This window comes from Marmota marmota, unplaced genomic scaffold (genome assembly GCF_001458135.2).
Source record: "Marmota marmota marmota unplaced genomic scaffold, marMar, whole genome shotgun sequence".
Classification (NCBI taxonomy): domain Eukaryota; kingdom Metazoa; phylum Chordata; class Mammalia; order Rodentia; family Sciuridae; genus Marmota; species Marmota marmota.
In genome coordinates, this window is record NW_026000153.1 from 10,920,822 (window position 1) to 10,935,094 (window position 14,273).

General features: G+C 41.1%; 1 protein-coding gene across 1 annotated transcript in view; it reads left to right on the top strand.

The window, feature by feature from the left end:
• Positions 1 to 13,255, top strand: part of Npsr1 (neuropeptide S receptor 1) — a 179,203-nt gene extending 165,948 nt beyond the window's left edge. The window contains exons 8-10 of the mRNA XM_015490366.2: positions 7,778 to 7,864; positions 11,154 to 11,334; positions 12,177 to 13,255. Of these exons, the coding sequence (XP_015345852.1) occupies positions 7,778 to 7,864; positions 11,154 to 11,334; positions 12,177 to 12,267 (359 nt within the window). The 3' untranslated portion in view covers positions 12,268 to 13,255. The remainder of the gene's footprint in view (positions 1 to 7,777; positions 7,865 to 11,153; positions 11,335 to 12,176) is intronic.
• The last annotated feature ends 1,018 nt before the right edge of the window (positions 13,256 to 14,273 follow it).

Below are 14,273 nucleotides of genomic sequence, written 5' to 3' on the forward strand. Positions count from 1 at the left end.
TCCTGTGATTTCTACAATCCCAGCAGGCTGGCCTGCTCCTCCCTGCCTGCCCCTCTGAGCACACAACCTCACTGACTCCCCTTCTCCAGCTTTCTACTCCCTACACTCCTGTGGCTTCGGAGTTTGGAGCCCACCTTGTTTTCCATGAGTTGACAACTCAAAAGAGTGAAGAGTTGATGCTTCTGGAGGTTTGGGGTGACAGAAAGTTTCCACATGCTGCCAGCTACTTGCCCCCTCTTTGTCAGCAATCCTCTCCTCACTATGGTTGAGGTCCTGTCTCTCTCCAGAGTTCCCCCTGACTCCCTTTTACTACATCTTCCAGTACCTGCACTGTTAGACTCCCCCGACCTTCAGTACTGAAGGTTAGAGATTTTTTTTCCATTGAAATACACTATGTCATTGCCCTCCCTGGAGGTAGAAATGCTACAGTTTTTACTCTTTAATGTAATTGTGCATCTCTGTTACACCTATTTTTCATTGTCTCTATCCTTTAAGACCATTAGTGACCTCCTTCTGGAATGAGGCCAGCTGGTATTCTCAAAAGATCATATGTTTTCTGTGTCTTCTTCACAAATGGATCTCACTTGATTTGCTATCTGTCATAACAGCCAAGCAGCACTGGAGTTGGCCGGTAAACAGGAACTCCAGTGGTGCTGGCATGCCAGGATTATTGCTCATCAACAAGAGGACATTAGCAATGATTAGTGTGAACAGAAGCTCACTTTGTAAACACTGGCTGCAAAATTCAAGCCATCCTTCATGTAGGAACCATTCTTCTTGCTGACAAATAATGTCTATTTTCTCCCACTCAAAGGCGGACTGAAAGAAAAAGCAAAACTGGTTCATAAATGATCTCGAGACGTTCCCCCAAACAAGTGTAAAGGGTGATAGGTGGATCAATTTCCCAACCTTGCACATGGTCTTTCATAAAATGAGCATGCTCTTATGTCCATGCTCTTAATGCCCTATAAACTAGAACATTTCCCACGTGGAGGCAGGAGACTTGGGGGCAGGGGGCTCACCCAAGGAGTAAACCAAGTATAACATATCTGGATGGGACTGGGACTTGCAATTATGGCTTGTCAGATGTGATGTGATCCATGCTGTCTCCAAAGTGCATGTTTCAGATTAAATGAGGCAGAATGGGGTGAAGGAAAAAAGGCATAGATTAGAAAGTGGGTTAGAGTTCTGTCACTGTCTACATTAACACATTTAAGATAAACCCATTAATTGCTAGAAACTATAATTAAAGAAATGAAATCAGATCTTTACCTCCATCCATAAGCAAAAACAAATTCCAAGGGACTTAGAGACTTAAATGTGAAAATGAAGACTTTCAAAATGAAAGCAGACAATATCTTTATGACATTGAGGAAAGGAGGTTTTCTTCAACAAGATACATGATACATTGAATTATAAAAGGAAAAATGCATAAATTTGACTCTGTTGACACATAAACTATCAATGCACGAACTGGGAGAAGTTATTTACAACACATATACCTGGGAAAAGATAGTATGCAGAATATATGAAGAACTACTGAAAATCAATTTTAAGAACATTTTTTTAGTGACAAACATTTTAAAAATCAGCACAAAGGGAAACAGGAATAGCCAAAAATTAGATTCAGCACTTCATCAGTACTCAGGAAAGTACATGTTTAAATCTCAATAACTTTCTACCACGGAATTAGTAAAATTGTAAAAATCTGATAATTCGAAGTATTGGCAAAGATATGAATCTCATGGTTTATGGTTTCCTTGGAAATATAATTCTTCAAAAACTTAGTAGACTCTTATCTATTTGCTTTCTGATCTTACATGTTAGAAACTATAATTAAAAAGTTATTCTTAATAAAATTCTCAGATCTAATTTTTTTTCTGTGCTTCCTCAACCAATCCCTACCCATCAACTTGATGGAAACTAGCTGGAGGTCATCAGAAACAATAGGTGGGAGGCCACATCCCTGGTCTGATCTTTGCTTTAAGAATAAATCTTAAGGGATATTTTCTAATTAAAATCTCTCAATGTTATAGCTTAATTTGGAGACCAGGGCCAGATTTAATCCTGTGCATTTAAGAAAGGCTCATGCTGGGCATGGTGGCACATGCCTGTAATCCCAGTGGCTCTGGAGGCTGAGGCTGAGGCAGGAGGACTTCCAGTTCAAAACCAGCCTCAGCAAAAGCAAGGTGCTAAGAAACTCAAGACCCTGTCTCTAAATAAAATACAAAATAAGTCTAGGGATGTGACTAATGGCCGAGTGCCCCTGAGTTCAATTTCTGGTACACACACACACACACACACACACACACACAAGAGAAAGGCTCATGTTTGGTTTCATGTTCTGCTTCCATTTTCATTTTGCCCTGACCCACACAAAGTATGTAACCAGGATCTTTGGAGACTAGAAGCTGTTGGCATTTGTCATTCTGCAAGATCCCAAATTGGGGGACTTTCTCAAACTCCTTTTATTTTTACTCATAAACCAACTAACTCTTATCTGAGTTCATTTCTTTTTCCCAATTCCTTGCTAAACACAGCTGGTAAAAATCAATAGGCACTATTAAAATTCACTTTAACAACCTCACCCCCTGGGATCCAGGCTCAGTAGGCACAGTCTGCCTTCCCAGGCATCATATGTGGCACTTCTAACAAATGGATCGCTAGAGTCCCAGCTTCCAGTCTCAGTGTCCTTGCCACCTGCTGCCTGCCCACATAGCCAGTGCCACATGTTAGACTTTTATCAAGACAACATTGCATGTAAGATACCAGTTTCTGTTTTAGTTAGGAAAACACAAGCAAGCAACTGTGTCAACTCCAAAACACCAGTACCCTTAACAAAACCTAGGTTTATCTCTTGCTCAATTAAATTCCAATTGGCAGTAAAGGCCAAAGGGAAGGGCATTGTTCCATACAGTCAAAAATTCAAGTAGGTGAAAATTCTGCTACATTTAACAAAGGGCTACTTAAGGTATTCCTCAGCACCTGCATGCAGAAGGCAGGGGTGGGGTGAAAAGTGGAGGGTTTTTTTGTGGCTTATTGGAGTCAGGTCTGGGGAGGAGAGACATCAATTCTTCCCCTAGTCCCCTAAAGCAGAACTTAGTCTCATGACTATAACTTGCCAAAAAGGCAGTTGGGGAACATAGTATAGCTGCATGCCCCGGAGAAGGAAAGGGTTTGATGGACAGCTCACTCATCTCTGCATTATTAAAGGCTTGTCTGGGTTCCTGGTTTTGTCTGAGCTAAGAACTGAGGTGCAGACATGGCTAACTGGTACGTCAGGAGATACCTTCTCAGATCTGACTGTGACCTACAGTTGGCACTGGGCTGAAAACCTCTTTTTGGGAAAATAACTCAAAAGGAATTCAACCTGAAAGTTCAAATATATGCAGGCATATCGAGCTAATGGGGAGAGAGGCGGCACTTGGTGAGGAAAAAAAAAAGCAGGGGGTGGAATAAGTCCTCCAAGGTCCTTAAGGTCAAAAGGAGATATAAGTTCTGGGTCACCCAAGACTGCTCCAACCTAATCACCCCAGCCTCTTGTCAGCAGCTGTGGAGGACAAAGCTGACTGTGAAGCCCTGGGAACTTAGGTGGCTACTACAGGAGCCCCAAGCCTCAGAACACAGAGGAGTGAAGACATGTTCTTGTTTCCTGCAGAAGCACTTTGAGAGCAGGTATCCCAGGAAAGAGCAGCGATGCTGAATAATTCACAACCCAGACACAGAGCTGAGGCCAAGAGCAGTGAGCAGAGAGCAAAGCGACTGCCCAGGGGCACAAACTCTAATAAAGGGAACTTGCAGGGGCGGCTTAGAAGTGACTGCAGCTACCAAGCACATGGTGCCCAGCCACAGCCCCTCCAGAGGGGATGGATCACAAAGGGGAGGTCTGGGTGGAGTGGCCTGGGGCTGCCCAGGGCAACAGCAGGGACCGTAGAAAGCATGATTCAGATAAGGTCACCACAGAGGCACAGGTGGTGGCCAGGGAAAGATCCTGGAAAACTTGGAGACCACGCCACCCCCCTTGAGTTTACCAGAGAAACCAAAAAGTCAAAAGAATTCTGGGAAGAAAATGCCCAGTCCCCTACAGCTAAGCAGAGGAGGTCAAATGCACACACACAAAAAAAAAATTTAATGATTTCTGGGAGCATTCAGGTTTATATTTGGAAATAAAAAGTCACAAATAATTAAAAATAAATTTTAAACTTTAAAACTTTTAGTAATCTGGAAAAATTACTAAGAAAGTGTATTCAATTTTTTAAATCAACCTGAAGGACACAAATTTTCCAACACAGGAAAGAAACATACTTATTTTAAAACATTGCCAGTAAGGCTTCCTTGTTTCTAAACAAATCACTTGCACTTACTATAGGCCCACAGATGGACCTCCCCACCTGGCAGGAATGATTTTTTGCCTGCTTTAAAATCCGAAGGGACCCATGGCTCCAGCTTCAGGTGTTCAGCCCACATGAAGAATGGGCTCCCAGCAGCTCAGTTAGGGGCCCGAAGCCTGGAGAAAGTTCAGAGTTGGAACTGGCCATTTGGAGACTATATTTGGGGCAGGGACCCCACTGGGGATTCACCCTGGAACGAAACAGTCTAAATAATGTGTTCCTTTCAGTCTCAAATCTAGTAGGTCCACTGCCTCCAGGCTGCCCAAGCCATTAATGCACAGTGACAGCTGAATTTCACTGCTTTTCACTCCAGCTCCACAGCAAAGCCCCAGTAGAAATAATCCTTTTATCTCCCAATAAAGGAGAATTACAGGCATTTTGTAGCTCAGCTCTCTTTGAAGAGCCATCTTTGGAAGCTGGGGCTTTGCATTTCCTGAAGTGGTCAGATTAAAGACGCTTTTCACTGATCTCATTGGCAGGTCGGAGAGCAAGGTAGTTGATTATATTGTCACCTAGTAGCCTTGTGGAAAGTATTTTGAGTTTCCATTTTAAACAGATTTCAGAGCACAAATGTCATTTTCAAAAACTTTTTGGAATGACCAACTATGTCTTTAAAACCCAGCTGTTACACACTGTTTAGAACCCAGCTGTTACCTAGGACCAGCAAGTGGAGACACTTCAAAAAGATATAATTTGGTCTGCTGTCATCTTTCTTTGTCTCCCACAGGAATAATCCCACCCTGGTAATTTTCTGTTGACTACAGATAACATTGTATAAGGTAGTAATATCTCATGTTTTCTTCCATAAAGAGAGAGCTCATATTCCTCCTAAAATGCAGTTAAAACTTCATCATCCCAATTGGCAGAGTAACTGACATCCCAGCATGAAACTTGGCACCCCGAATACATTATTTTACTATAATTCTCAAAGTAACTCCGTGAGGTTACTGTTCTATGATTCATTTTTTAAATGGGGAAATTAAGACTAGGAACCTTAGGCTATTTGCCTAAGCATTCACAGATAGTCATTGGTGGAGCTGGAGTGTATATTCAGGTATGACTCTGAAGCCTGTGTCCCTCCCAAGATACGACCCTGGAAATCATGGTTCTCAACCTTCGTACCTTCAACAATTTGTACTGTATAATTCTTTGTTGAAGGAGAGGAGACTGTCCTGCATGTTGAAGGATGTCTAATTGCATTACTGGCCCTTCTACCCACTGGACACACACACACACATGCACGCACGCACACACACACACACAGAGTTGTGGCAACCAAAATTGGGTCTAGGCATTGCTCAAGTCCTCTGGAAGGCAAAATCACACCCAGTTGAGAACCACTGCTATAAATGTTTCTGAAGCATCTGCTGCCTTACAGTGCTTGGGTTCTGTGGTTTTAGGAAATGCAAAGAATAATTTAAAGACCTTAACAATATTTAAGAGTGGCCTTGGACTAGGGATATAGCTTAGTTGGTAAAGTGCTTGCTTCACATGAACAGGCCCTGGTTCAATCCACAGCACCACAATAAATAAATAGATAAATAAATAAATAAATAAATAAGAGTGACCTTGTGGGGTATGCCTTAAGAAATAAGAATCAATTATAAGTATTTTAGTTATTTGCACCTAAAAACCTGTTATCATTTGTAATAGTGTGTCCTTTTCAATGAAGAAATATTCACACTACAAAAATGTTTGAAAATTGCTGCCTCAGAAATTCGGCACAGGCTTCTTCAAAGATATTCAAGGTCTTCCCAGCTCAGTTCTTCTTTGCACCCTCAAACCCCACGCACTTGCAGGCTACATCCAAACAAGATGACTCATCATGGTCCAAATACATCCTCCACTTTTCTTGTTTCATGTCTCGGCTGAGAATGCTCCCTCTGCTTTCCCTATCTCTCCCAGTGCTGTACCTGCACCTCCATCTTTCCTGTGGAATCCCTCTCATGTCATTCAAATTTGACTTAATGTTCTCTGCATTTTCCATGCAGCCTCCTTGGCATAGCTATGGGGGTACCACTGTCTCCTCTGTCCATGGCTGGTGTCTTCTCTCTTCTCATTCAACTTGAGGCGAGTATGTGATCTTTACTGCTGGATTGAAAGTTGCTAGAGAAATCGAACTCTTTTTGATTTCTATTCAATCCATACCTCTGGGCACACATGCTATGCTTGTTGGATTAAGTTGGGTTGCAGAACAGATTGAATGAATGAAGCTAAGTAAACTTCTAAAGGGTTTCTACAAGGATTCAAATACATCTCAAACATAAAATCTGGACAATGTAGTGAGGACAACAGAGCACTGAAGTTGGCCTCCCTAGTGGACAACAGCCTTGCCCCATTTGGCTTAGATGCTGACTGGGCCTCTGAGCTGGGCTGTTGCTAGGGCTGAACCATTTTGTCCAACTCAATCGCACCAAGTTGAATCATGTAGGGAGGGAGGCTAGCTTTTTTTCCCTGCTTCCCTCCCTGAGGTATGTTCTGGGGCAGGTCTGTGTCCATCCAAAGGAAGGAGACCTTTTCCAAATTTCTTAGAAGGTACCATATAAGCTGGTAAATTTCTAACAGGAAAATCTTTTTCACAGAGGCAAAGGACCCAGGACCAACATTTCACCCCCAAATTTACCATCTCTCTCCTCTTATTGCTCTGAATTCTGAACATGATATTTTGCCCCTGTCTTGTCTATGAGAGGTTATTATTGATTCATTAAATTAATGTTAAGTAATCATTTCATATTCATATCATTATTACGAGAAATGGAGAAAATAAAACTCTTGGGCTCCTCTAGCTTATATTGTAGTGGATTATTATTTCACCCCTCCCACAAGTGTTTTACTATCACATGACAGCCCAATATGATTAAAGTTATATTCAAGCTCAGATGTATGCCAGTTGTTTGTGTTTGAGCTTTTGTTGGGAGATTTTGAGCTTGAATTTTGTTGAGTAAAGTTTCTGAGTTAGATGAATGAGTTGGTCTAGAATGACCGTCCTAGCAAAATGACTTTTGCTCAGGTTGCCGAAGCAAATATACAAGAGTCTTGGCATAGCATGGAGCTCAGAGAACAGCCCCCAACAGAGAAGGTCTCTGCCCCTCTGGTCACATGGTCTAATTCCAGCTGCAGCTGATTCAGATCATCTGACCATGTCTGCATCCCACAGCATTCGCATATTGTGTTAAGTTGCAAACTGAGCAGTTTCCAGAAACTATCCTTGAGCCATTTTCACTCTAAAACTATCTGAGGAAAGCCTTCTAGTCATAGGCAAGCAGGACATAAGTGGTCCCATCCATTGAAAGCCACAGGTCTAACCTTCAAAGTTTCTACTGGTAGAAACAGAAATTGCCGCATCTTGAGCACTCCAGTTGACCATTCACCTGTTATATCTACAGATGGGAAGCTGTGCACCAGCTACAATCGAGGGCTCATCTCAAAGGCAAAAATTAAGGCCATCAAGTACAGCATTGTCATCATCCTTGGTAAGCAATGTCCCTCCTTGGATTGCAAAACCGTATAAATGTTTCAAAACCAAACTAGTAGCAGGAAGCCCATAAAAGGAAGGAATTTGTGTATAGCACTTCTATCTTTATCTGCTTGGAAAGTAATGTGTGAGACTCATCAGTCCATCTGGGCTTCTTTCAAGGGCCAACATTTGGTTCCTAATCTTTCTCCTTATGAATAAAGTCAACCATTAAAGCTCTGTGTTGCATAACTTGGGAGTAAATTAGATTAGGACCTAATTAGCTGTTTATGCCAAGATCACCCTGTTAACTCAGGTGCTTCCTTTAATACACACTGTCCTCCAGGGCTGAAAACAGCAAAGGTAAGCTAGAAGTGCATTCCATTTCTTCTGGATATTTAACTTCCATGTCACTGCTAATACTTTCCTTATGGCCATCTTCTCTGTCCTTCCTCCGTGTTGTCTTCTGCCCCTTTCCTTTCCTTTCTCTCTATTTTTAACATTCCATAAAGTCACCTTGCCCCTTCCTGTCTGAAATTTTCTCCTTTCGGATGAATGCATGGTTTCCTCCCCCACTTTGGTTTGTTCCCTAACGATGACATTTCCTTCAGCCTTATTGGCAAGTCTTTTAAAATAACCCTCCTCTAGCCTTACCCTAACGTGTTTATCTTCATGGTTCCTATACTTCTTCATGGTCCCTACTTCTATGTACACACACACACACACACACACACACACACACACACACACACTACTTACTACTTATACTACTTACACTACTTACTGTCTATCTCCCTTGCTGGAGCAATAAATCCATGAGGACAATGACCTGCTTTTGTTATTTACATTATTGTTATCAGCAAAGACTAAAATAGGGTTCCCCATACACTGCTCAATTAATATGTGTTAAATGAGCAAATGAATCGAGATACACAAGAAGAAAAGGGATTTGTGCTATCCCCTTTTTATTTAGCTGAAACACCCTCCTCCAGGCTCCTCTGGCAGCTCTTAGAAGCTCCAGGAGAGCATTAGCTGCATGTCAAATCACCAGAGCAGCCCATCTCTCCTTTCTAAAATGCAACTGCAAAATGCCAAACAGACCACAAATAGTGTAACTCAGCCAGCAGAATATGGGCACAAAACAACACCACAGGTGGAACTGGGGAGAAAGTGCATACCACTCACCAGGCCCTGAGAAGCCTTTCTCAGAGGCTTCTGAAGTACATCAAAGGCTCTCTTTGCCTTCCCAATCAGAATCAAATGCACATTCTCTGGATGTTGAGCTGGAAAATGCATGTTTATACATGTATTCCAGAACCCCATAAGCCTTTTATCAGGGACCATATTTCTAGCCCCTACAAGATCCTTTCAGTCTGCAAGCAGGTATGCCCATGAGAGGGTCAGTGAGTGTTGGCAGACCAAAATGGCCCTTTCTGTAACAAACACTTTGTAATGCCTCTTTATCACCTAAAATGCCATGTATAATACATTCTGCCTTGTATGGTTAAAAAAAAAATCAGTGTACTACTCCAACAATTATCTAAAGTAAGAATAGAAAGAAAGTAATTTATAATAAAATAACACCAATTTTGACATGTCACTATGTGGCCACACCTACATGAGAAGAATAATGAAGTAATCAGATGCTTACACCTGAACATCATAATAGCTACAAATAAAAACCAATACAGGTGTGTTTTCATGGAGGCATAAAGATATAGTATTGCTGTCAGTGACTTGATTTTCTAAGCAGACAAATAAACCATGGTAAAGTTCCGAATTAATCATTTCTCACTTACAAGGAAATTACATTTCTGAAAAATTCACTTTTTATTAAAAATATCCATGTACATATATGAGATTTGGGTTTCTAGCCTGGGGGTAATTATAAACCAACCAATGTCCAGTTGGACATATGAAAAATGTTTGGAGTATGAAACAAGTTTTTCCTGGTTGGGCTGCTGCCTATAGTATACAGTAGGATGGGCATCCCTGTGACAATCTCTCTCTCTCTCTCTCTCAACACACACACAAACACACACACACACAATGCAGTTTTACCTTTGATATCCCAGAACCACTTTTCTGAGCCAATGCTGGGGTTAACTACCCAGGGTCCAGAATTCTCATTGCTGTTTTTGTTTGAATGGGTCCCATTTAATACATTGCCATCATCATGAATTAATTCCTTATTTCAAAACTCCCAAGCAAGTTACAGAATCCCTCTTGAACAATTATGGAAGAAAAACTTCCCAGCATCCAGCTGGCTGAAGAAGTCCATTTGCTCCTACTCTTAGAAAAATCTTGTGGGTGGGAAAGTTGTTTGGGAGAGAAGAGTGGCAAAGCTGTACCCAGACAGTAGGGCAACACACGTGTGTGTTCAGTAAACCCCAGAATATGTAGCTCTGTATTAGTCTATGCTCTCTAGGGAAATATGAAGAGATAGATAGATTGATTGATTGATTGATTGATTTTGCTTTATTATATATATATATATATATATATATATATATATATATATATATATAATCATATATATATATAAATATATAATCATATATATATTTTTATATATATGATTATATATATTTATATATATATATATGATTATGAAGGCTAAGAAGTCTTAAGATCAGCAGTTGATAAGCTAGAGTTTCAGGAGACAGTGGTCTAAGTTCTAATCCAAGTCTGAGTTCAAAAGTCTGACAACAAAAGAATAGATGATTTAAGTTCCAGTGTGACTCCAAGCATGAAGTAGAAGACCAATGTCCTAGCTCAAAGACAGTCAAGCAGAGAGAGTGAATCGTTTGTCACTCAGCTGTATTGTTCTATTCAAGCCTTCAAGAGATTGAATGAAGCCTACCCAACCTAAAGAGGGCACTCTGCTTTTCTTAGTCCACTGATTCAAGTGTTAATCTCATCTGAAAACAGCCTCAGAGATGCATCCAGAATAATGTTTAGCCAAATATCTAGGCAGCCAGGGGCCCAGTCAAGTTGACACATAAAATTAACCCTCACACTCTGGATTCCCACATCTCACTCATTTTCTTTGAGGATTTGGAGCCAAGCAGAATCAGGGTCTTCCACACACCAATTGATTTGGACAGGGGTATTATTAGTTGGATGGTATTTTCATGTCATCAACATCAACGCAAACAACTTTTCTAAACTGCATACACAGCCCTAAAACATCTCTGAAAGATTCCAGATGCCCCAAATCCTCCCAGTTGAAACTCCCATAAGGGCCAACTAAAAAGAGACCCCTCAGCTGTAGCCTCTGTGGTGCCTAATGGTTCACTTCTCCCCAGCTTTCATCTGCTGTTGGAGCCCATACTTCCTCTTTGACATTTTGGACAATTTCAACCTCCTTCCAGACACCAAGGAGCGTTTTTATGCCTCCGTGATCATTCAGAACCTGCCAGCACTGAATAGTGCCATCAACCCCCTCATCTACTGTATTTTCAGCGGCTCCATCTGCTATCCCTGCAAGTAAGTAGTACTCTTACCTGGGTCAGACACACTGATGGCCACCACATTCTGACTCCAGCATGGGTGTTCTTCATCCCAAGGCAGGTGACAGACTCACTGTTTTATAGATGAGACATGAGAGATCAGAAAATTTCCACTAATGTGACAGATTTAACCTAGATTGAGCTATACAGTCAGTGCTCTTTCTTCTATACCACTTCCTATAATAACGGCCTTAATCATGACACATTTAGAAGGTCTTTATTTTGTTTAAAGTTTCTCTATATGAATTGCTTCAATATAATTCTATCATGGTAACAGGAAATGGAATATCTTTACTATTTTAGAGCTAAACAAAGTAAGACTCACAGATGAAATGGCCTTGCTGAGGTTATATGAATAACTAGTAGCAGAGCTAAAATTAAATCCCTTCCATAACTATTGTCATTCTGTTGGGTTTCACCTGTTTTCCTTCACAGGCTAGGAAGAAGGTAGAGAAATTAATAGGAAATAGAATAGTGGAATGGTTTAAGGTTTGGACTTAATACCACTGACAGAAGTTTAAATCCTGCCATTGTTTACCCATAGCTATGTGTGATCTTGGACAAGTTTTTAAACTTCTAAAAACTTTAGTTTCCTCCTGTGTAAAATCTTGGCCAATAGTGTTTCTGTCCACTGGGGTTTGGTGCTGACCGAAGGTCTGCAAGTGGTGGAGAGGGAATGTCAGGATATTACCTGTCAAGGGTCTATCCATTGTCTGATCTTTAATAATCCTTCATTAACAATTATCTCTTAGTATCTCTACTTTCCTTTACATCAGGATAAATTATTTTCCCTTACTACTTTATTCTGACTTTTTCTAGAGAGCAAAGATCACAAGACTCTAGAATGACATGCCGAGAAAGAACGGAAAGACATGAGATGCAGATTCTGTCCAAGCCAGAATTCATCTAGACCCTTGGACAATTGCAGTTGTAGGCGGAGTCTCATGAGCTCTTTAGGTCCCCACAATCAGCTGTGCATGTGCAAGGAGCCTGAGCCGATTTCTCCACCCTGCTCCTGTCATCACTTGGGAATGTTCAAGATACATGTTCTAATGAGGGTGTGTCATCTGCAATGGCAAGTATTAGCCAAAACCAACTCACCAACTATCCATGGGAACCAGGAAAGACACTCTTTCCTCCTCCTCTCTTGCGATTTCCAGCCCTCCTTCCCTTTGGCCGCACCCAAACCCAATGGACAGAGATGGTACTGCCCCAGGGTCCTGGTTTGGATAAGCAAGGAGATACAGAAGCAGAAGGGACAAAAGGGGGAAAAAAGGTTATTCATAAATCTTCTAATGATAATTTTAAAAGTAAATAAAAGACTTAATAAAGACTAGACTTTTTATCTCCCAGTTTTGGATTGGAGGTTTGGTGGTTGTAGCCAAAAAGAAGTTTGCCCTTGAAATGCCAACAAATTTACTTTCAGACACTGGTGCTTTGCATGTCCTCAGTGTGCAGGTGGATGCATTGGCAGCAGCTAAACTCACACTTCTGTTGTATCAACAAGCAATTCATGGAAAGAACACAACTACTGGCCCTCCATAACAAGGTCAAGTGTAAGGGTATTTTCTCTGATGGGAAAAATATTGTGATAGGAAACCATGGGTCCTTCACCTCCAGCCCCAGATTGCTGAGACCTGGAACTCAGGGATCTTTGAGTATCTCTGAAGGCTCTTCCCTCTGTATCCAGTGTTTGGGTCACTCTGAATTCCATTGCTCACACTCAGGGTCACTTCTACCCCTTGTAGCCCTCCGATCCTCTCTTCAGATAGGAGCTGAGTTCCTGTGGTTTTTCCAGGCATGACGATTCTGTAAGCTCTTTACCAGTTTTGCATGCTGTAGTCTTTGTCTATCTAACACCTCTGCCAAGAAGCACTGGTGGGGTTTATTTTGACAGGTCTGGAGTTTGGTATTTATAAGCATAATCCAAGTGAAATATGACTAAATGTTTTAAAGTTAATTTTTTTCCTTTAGATTTTTCTATAAGTGGAAATGGAATAATTAAATTTGATTATGTATACATCCCCACCCACGGCTCTGGGATGCACATGAGAACCTTATTTTTAGCTTCACATACATTCTTGACATTAAAATCTCCTTGGCAAAATCCTCTCTTCCAGAGTTGAAATCTTTTTTTTTCTTTTTTTTTTTTTTTGGCTGACTGCTAGTGGAATCATTAAAATGTTCAGTATATTTTAATAGCACTCCATTCCTCATTATGGTATCAACTCAAAGGCTGCATGTTTAAGGTCATGGTGGCAATTTTTTCCATAAATCGTCGTTTCAATTCCATCTGACCTTAGGGAAAGTATCTTTTTAGACAGAAATCAGACACACCATCTCTCTGAAAATTATTCTCTGAACATGAGGAAGCTGAATAATCTAGTTTTATGTCTACACACCAGTTTTGAAGACTGCATTCTTCTCTGTCCAATCAGCTAAACTTGAGCAACCCTGGATGCTTTGAGTGGTTGAGAAGTGCTTTTCAACATTTCCTTTTAAATCAAGATGTGCCACAGAAGACCTACAGAATTGTTGCTAAAATAGCTGCCTGCACAGAAGTCAATTAACAGAGCAGAATCTGGCAGGTGTCCTAGACAGCAAAACAGGAGGCCCAGGTTCTCTTGACAGATGCTTTCAATCTCTGTCAAGTTCTGGTCTGCAAAAGACGTCACATGCCTACCTCATCCATCAGAAGATTCATAAATTGAAGAGAGGGTGCAGTGAGGGGCTTTGTGATCTTATGAACTCTGAATGCGATTTATAGCTGTTGTGATGCTCTGTTTCTCATGCCCTGAGAAGACTGGAGATCAGTATGATAATGGGACAGATTGCTGCAGGATGAGATGCCATTAAAATGAAAATTGCCTTATATTAATGAGCTTCTGGAATCCTCATTTCCATGCACTTGCTTGG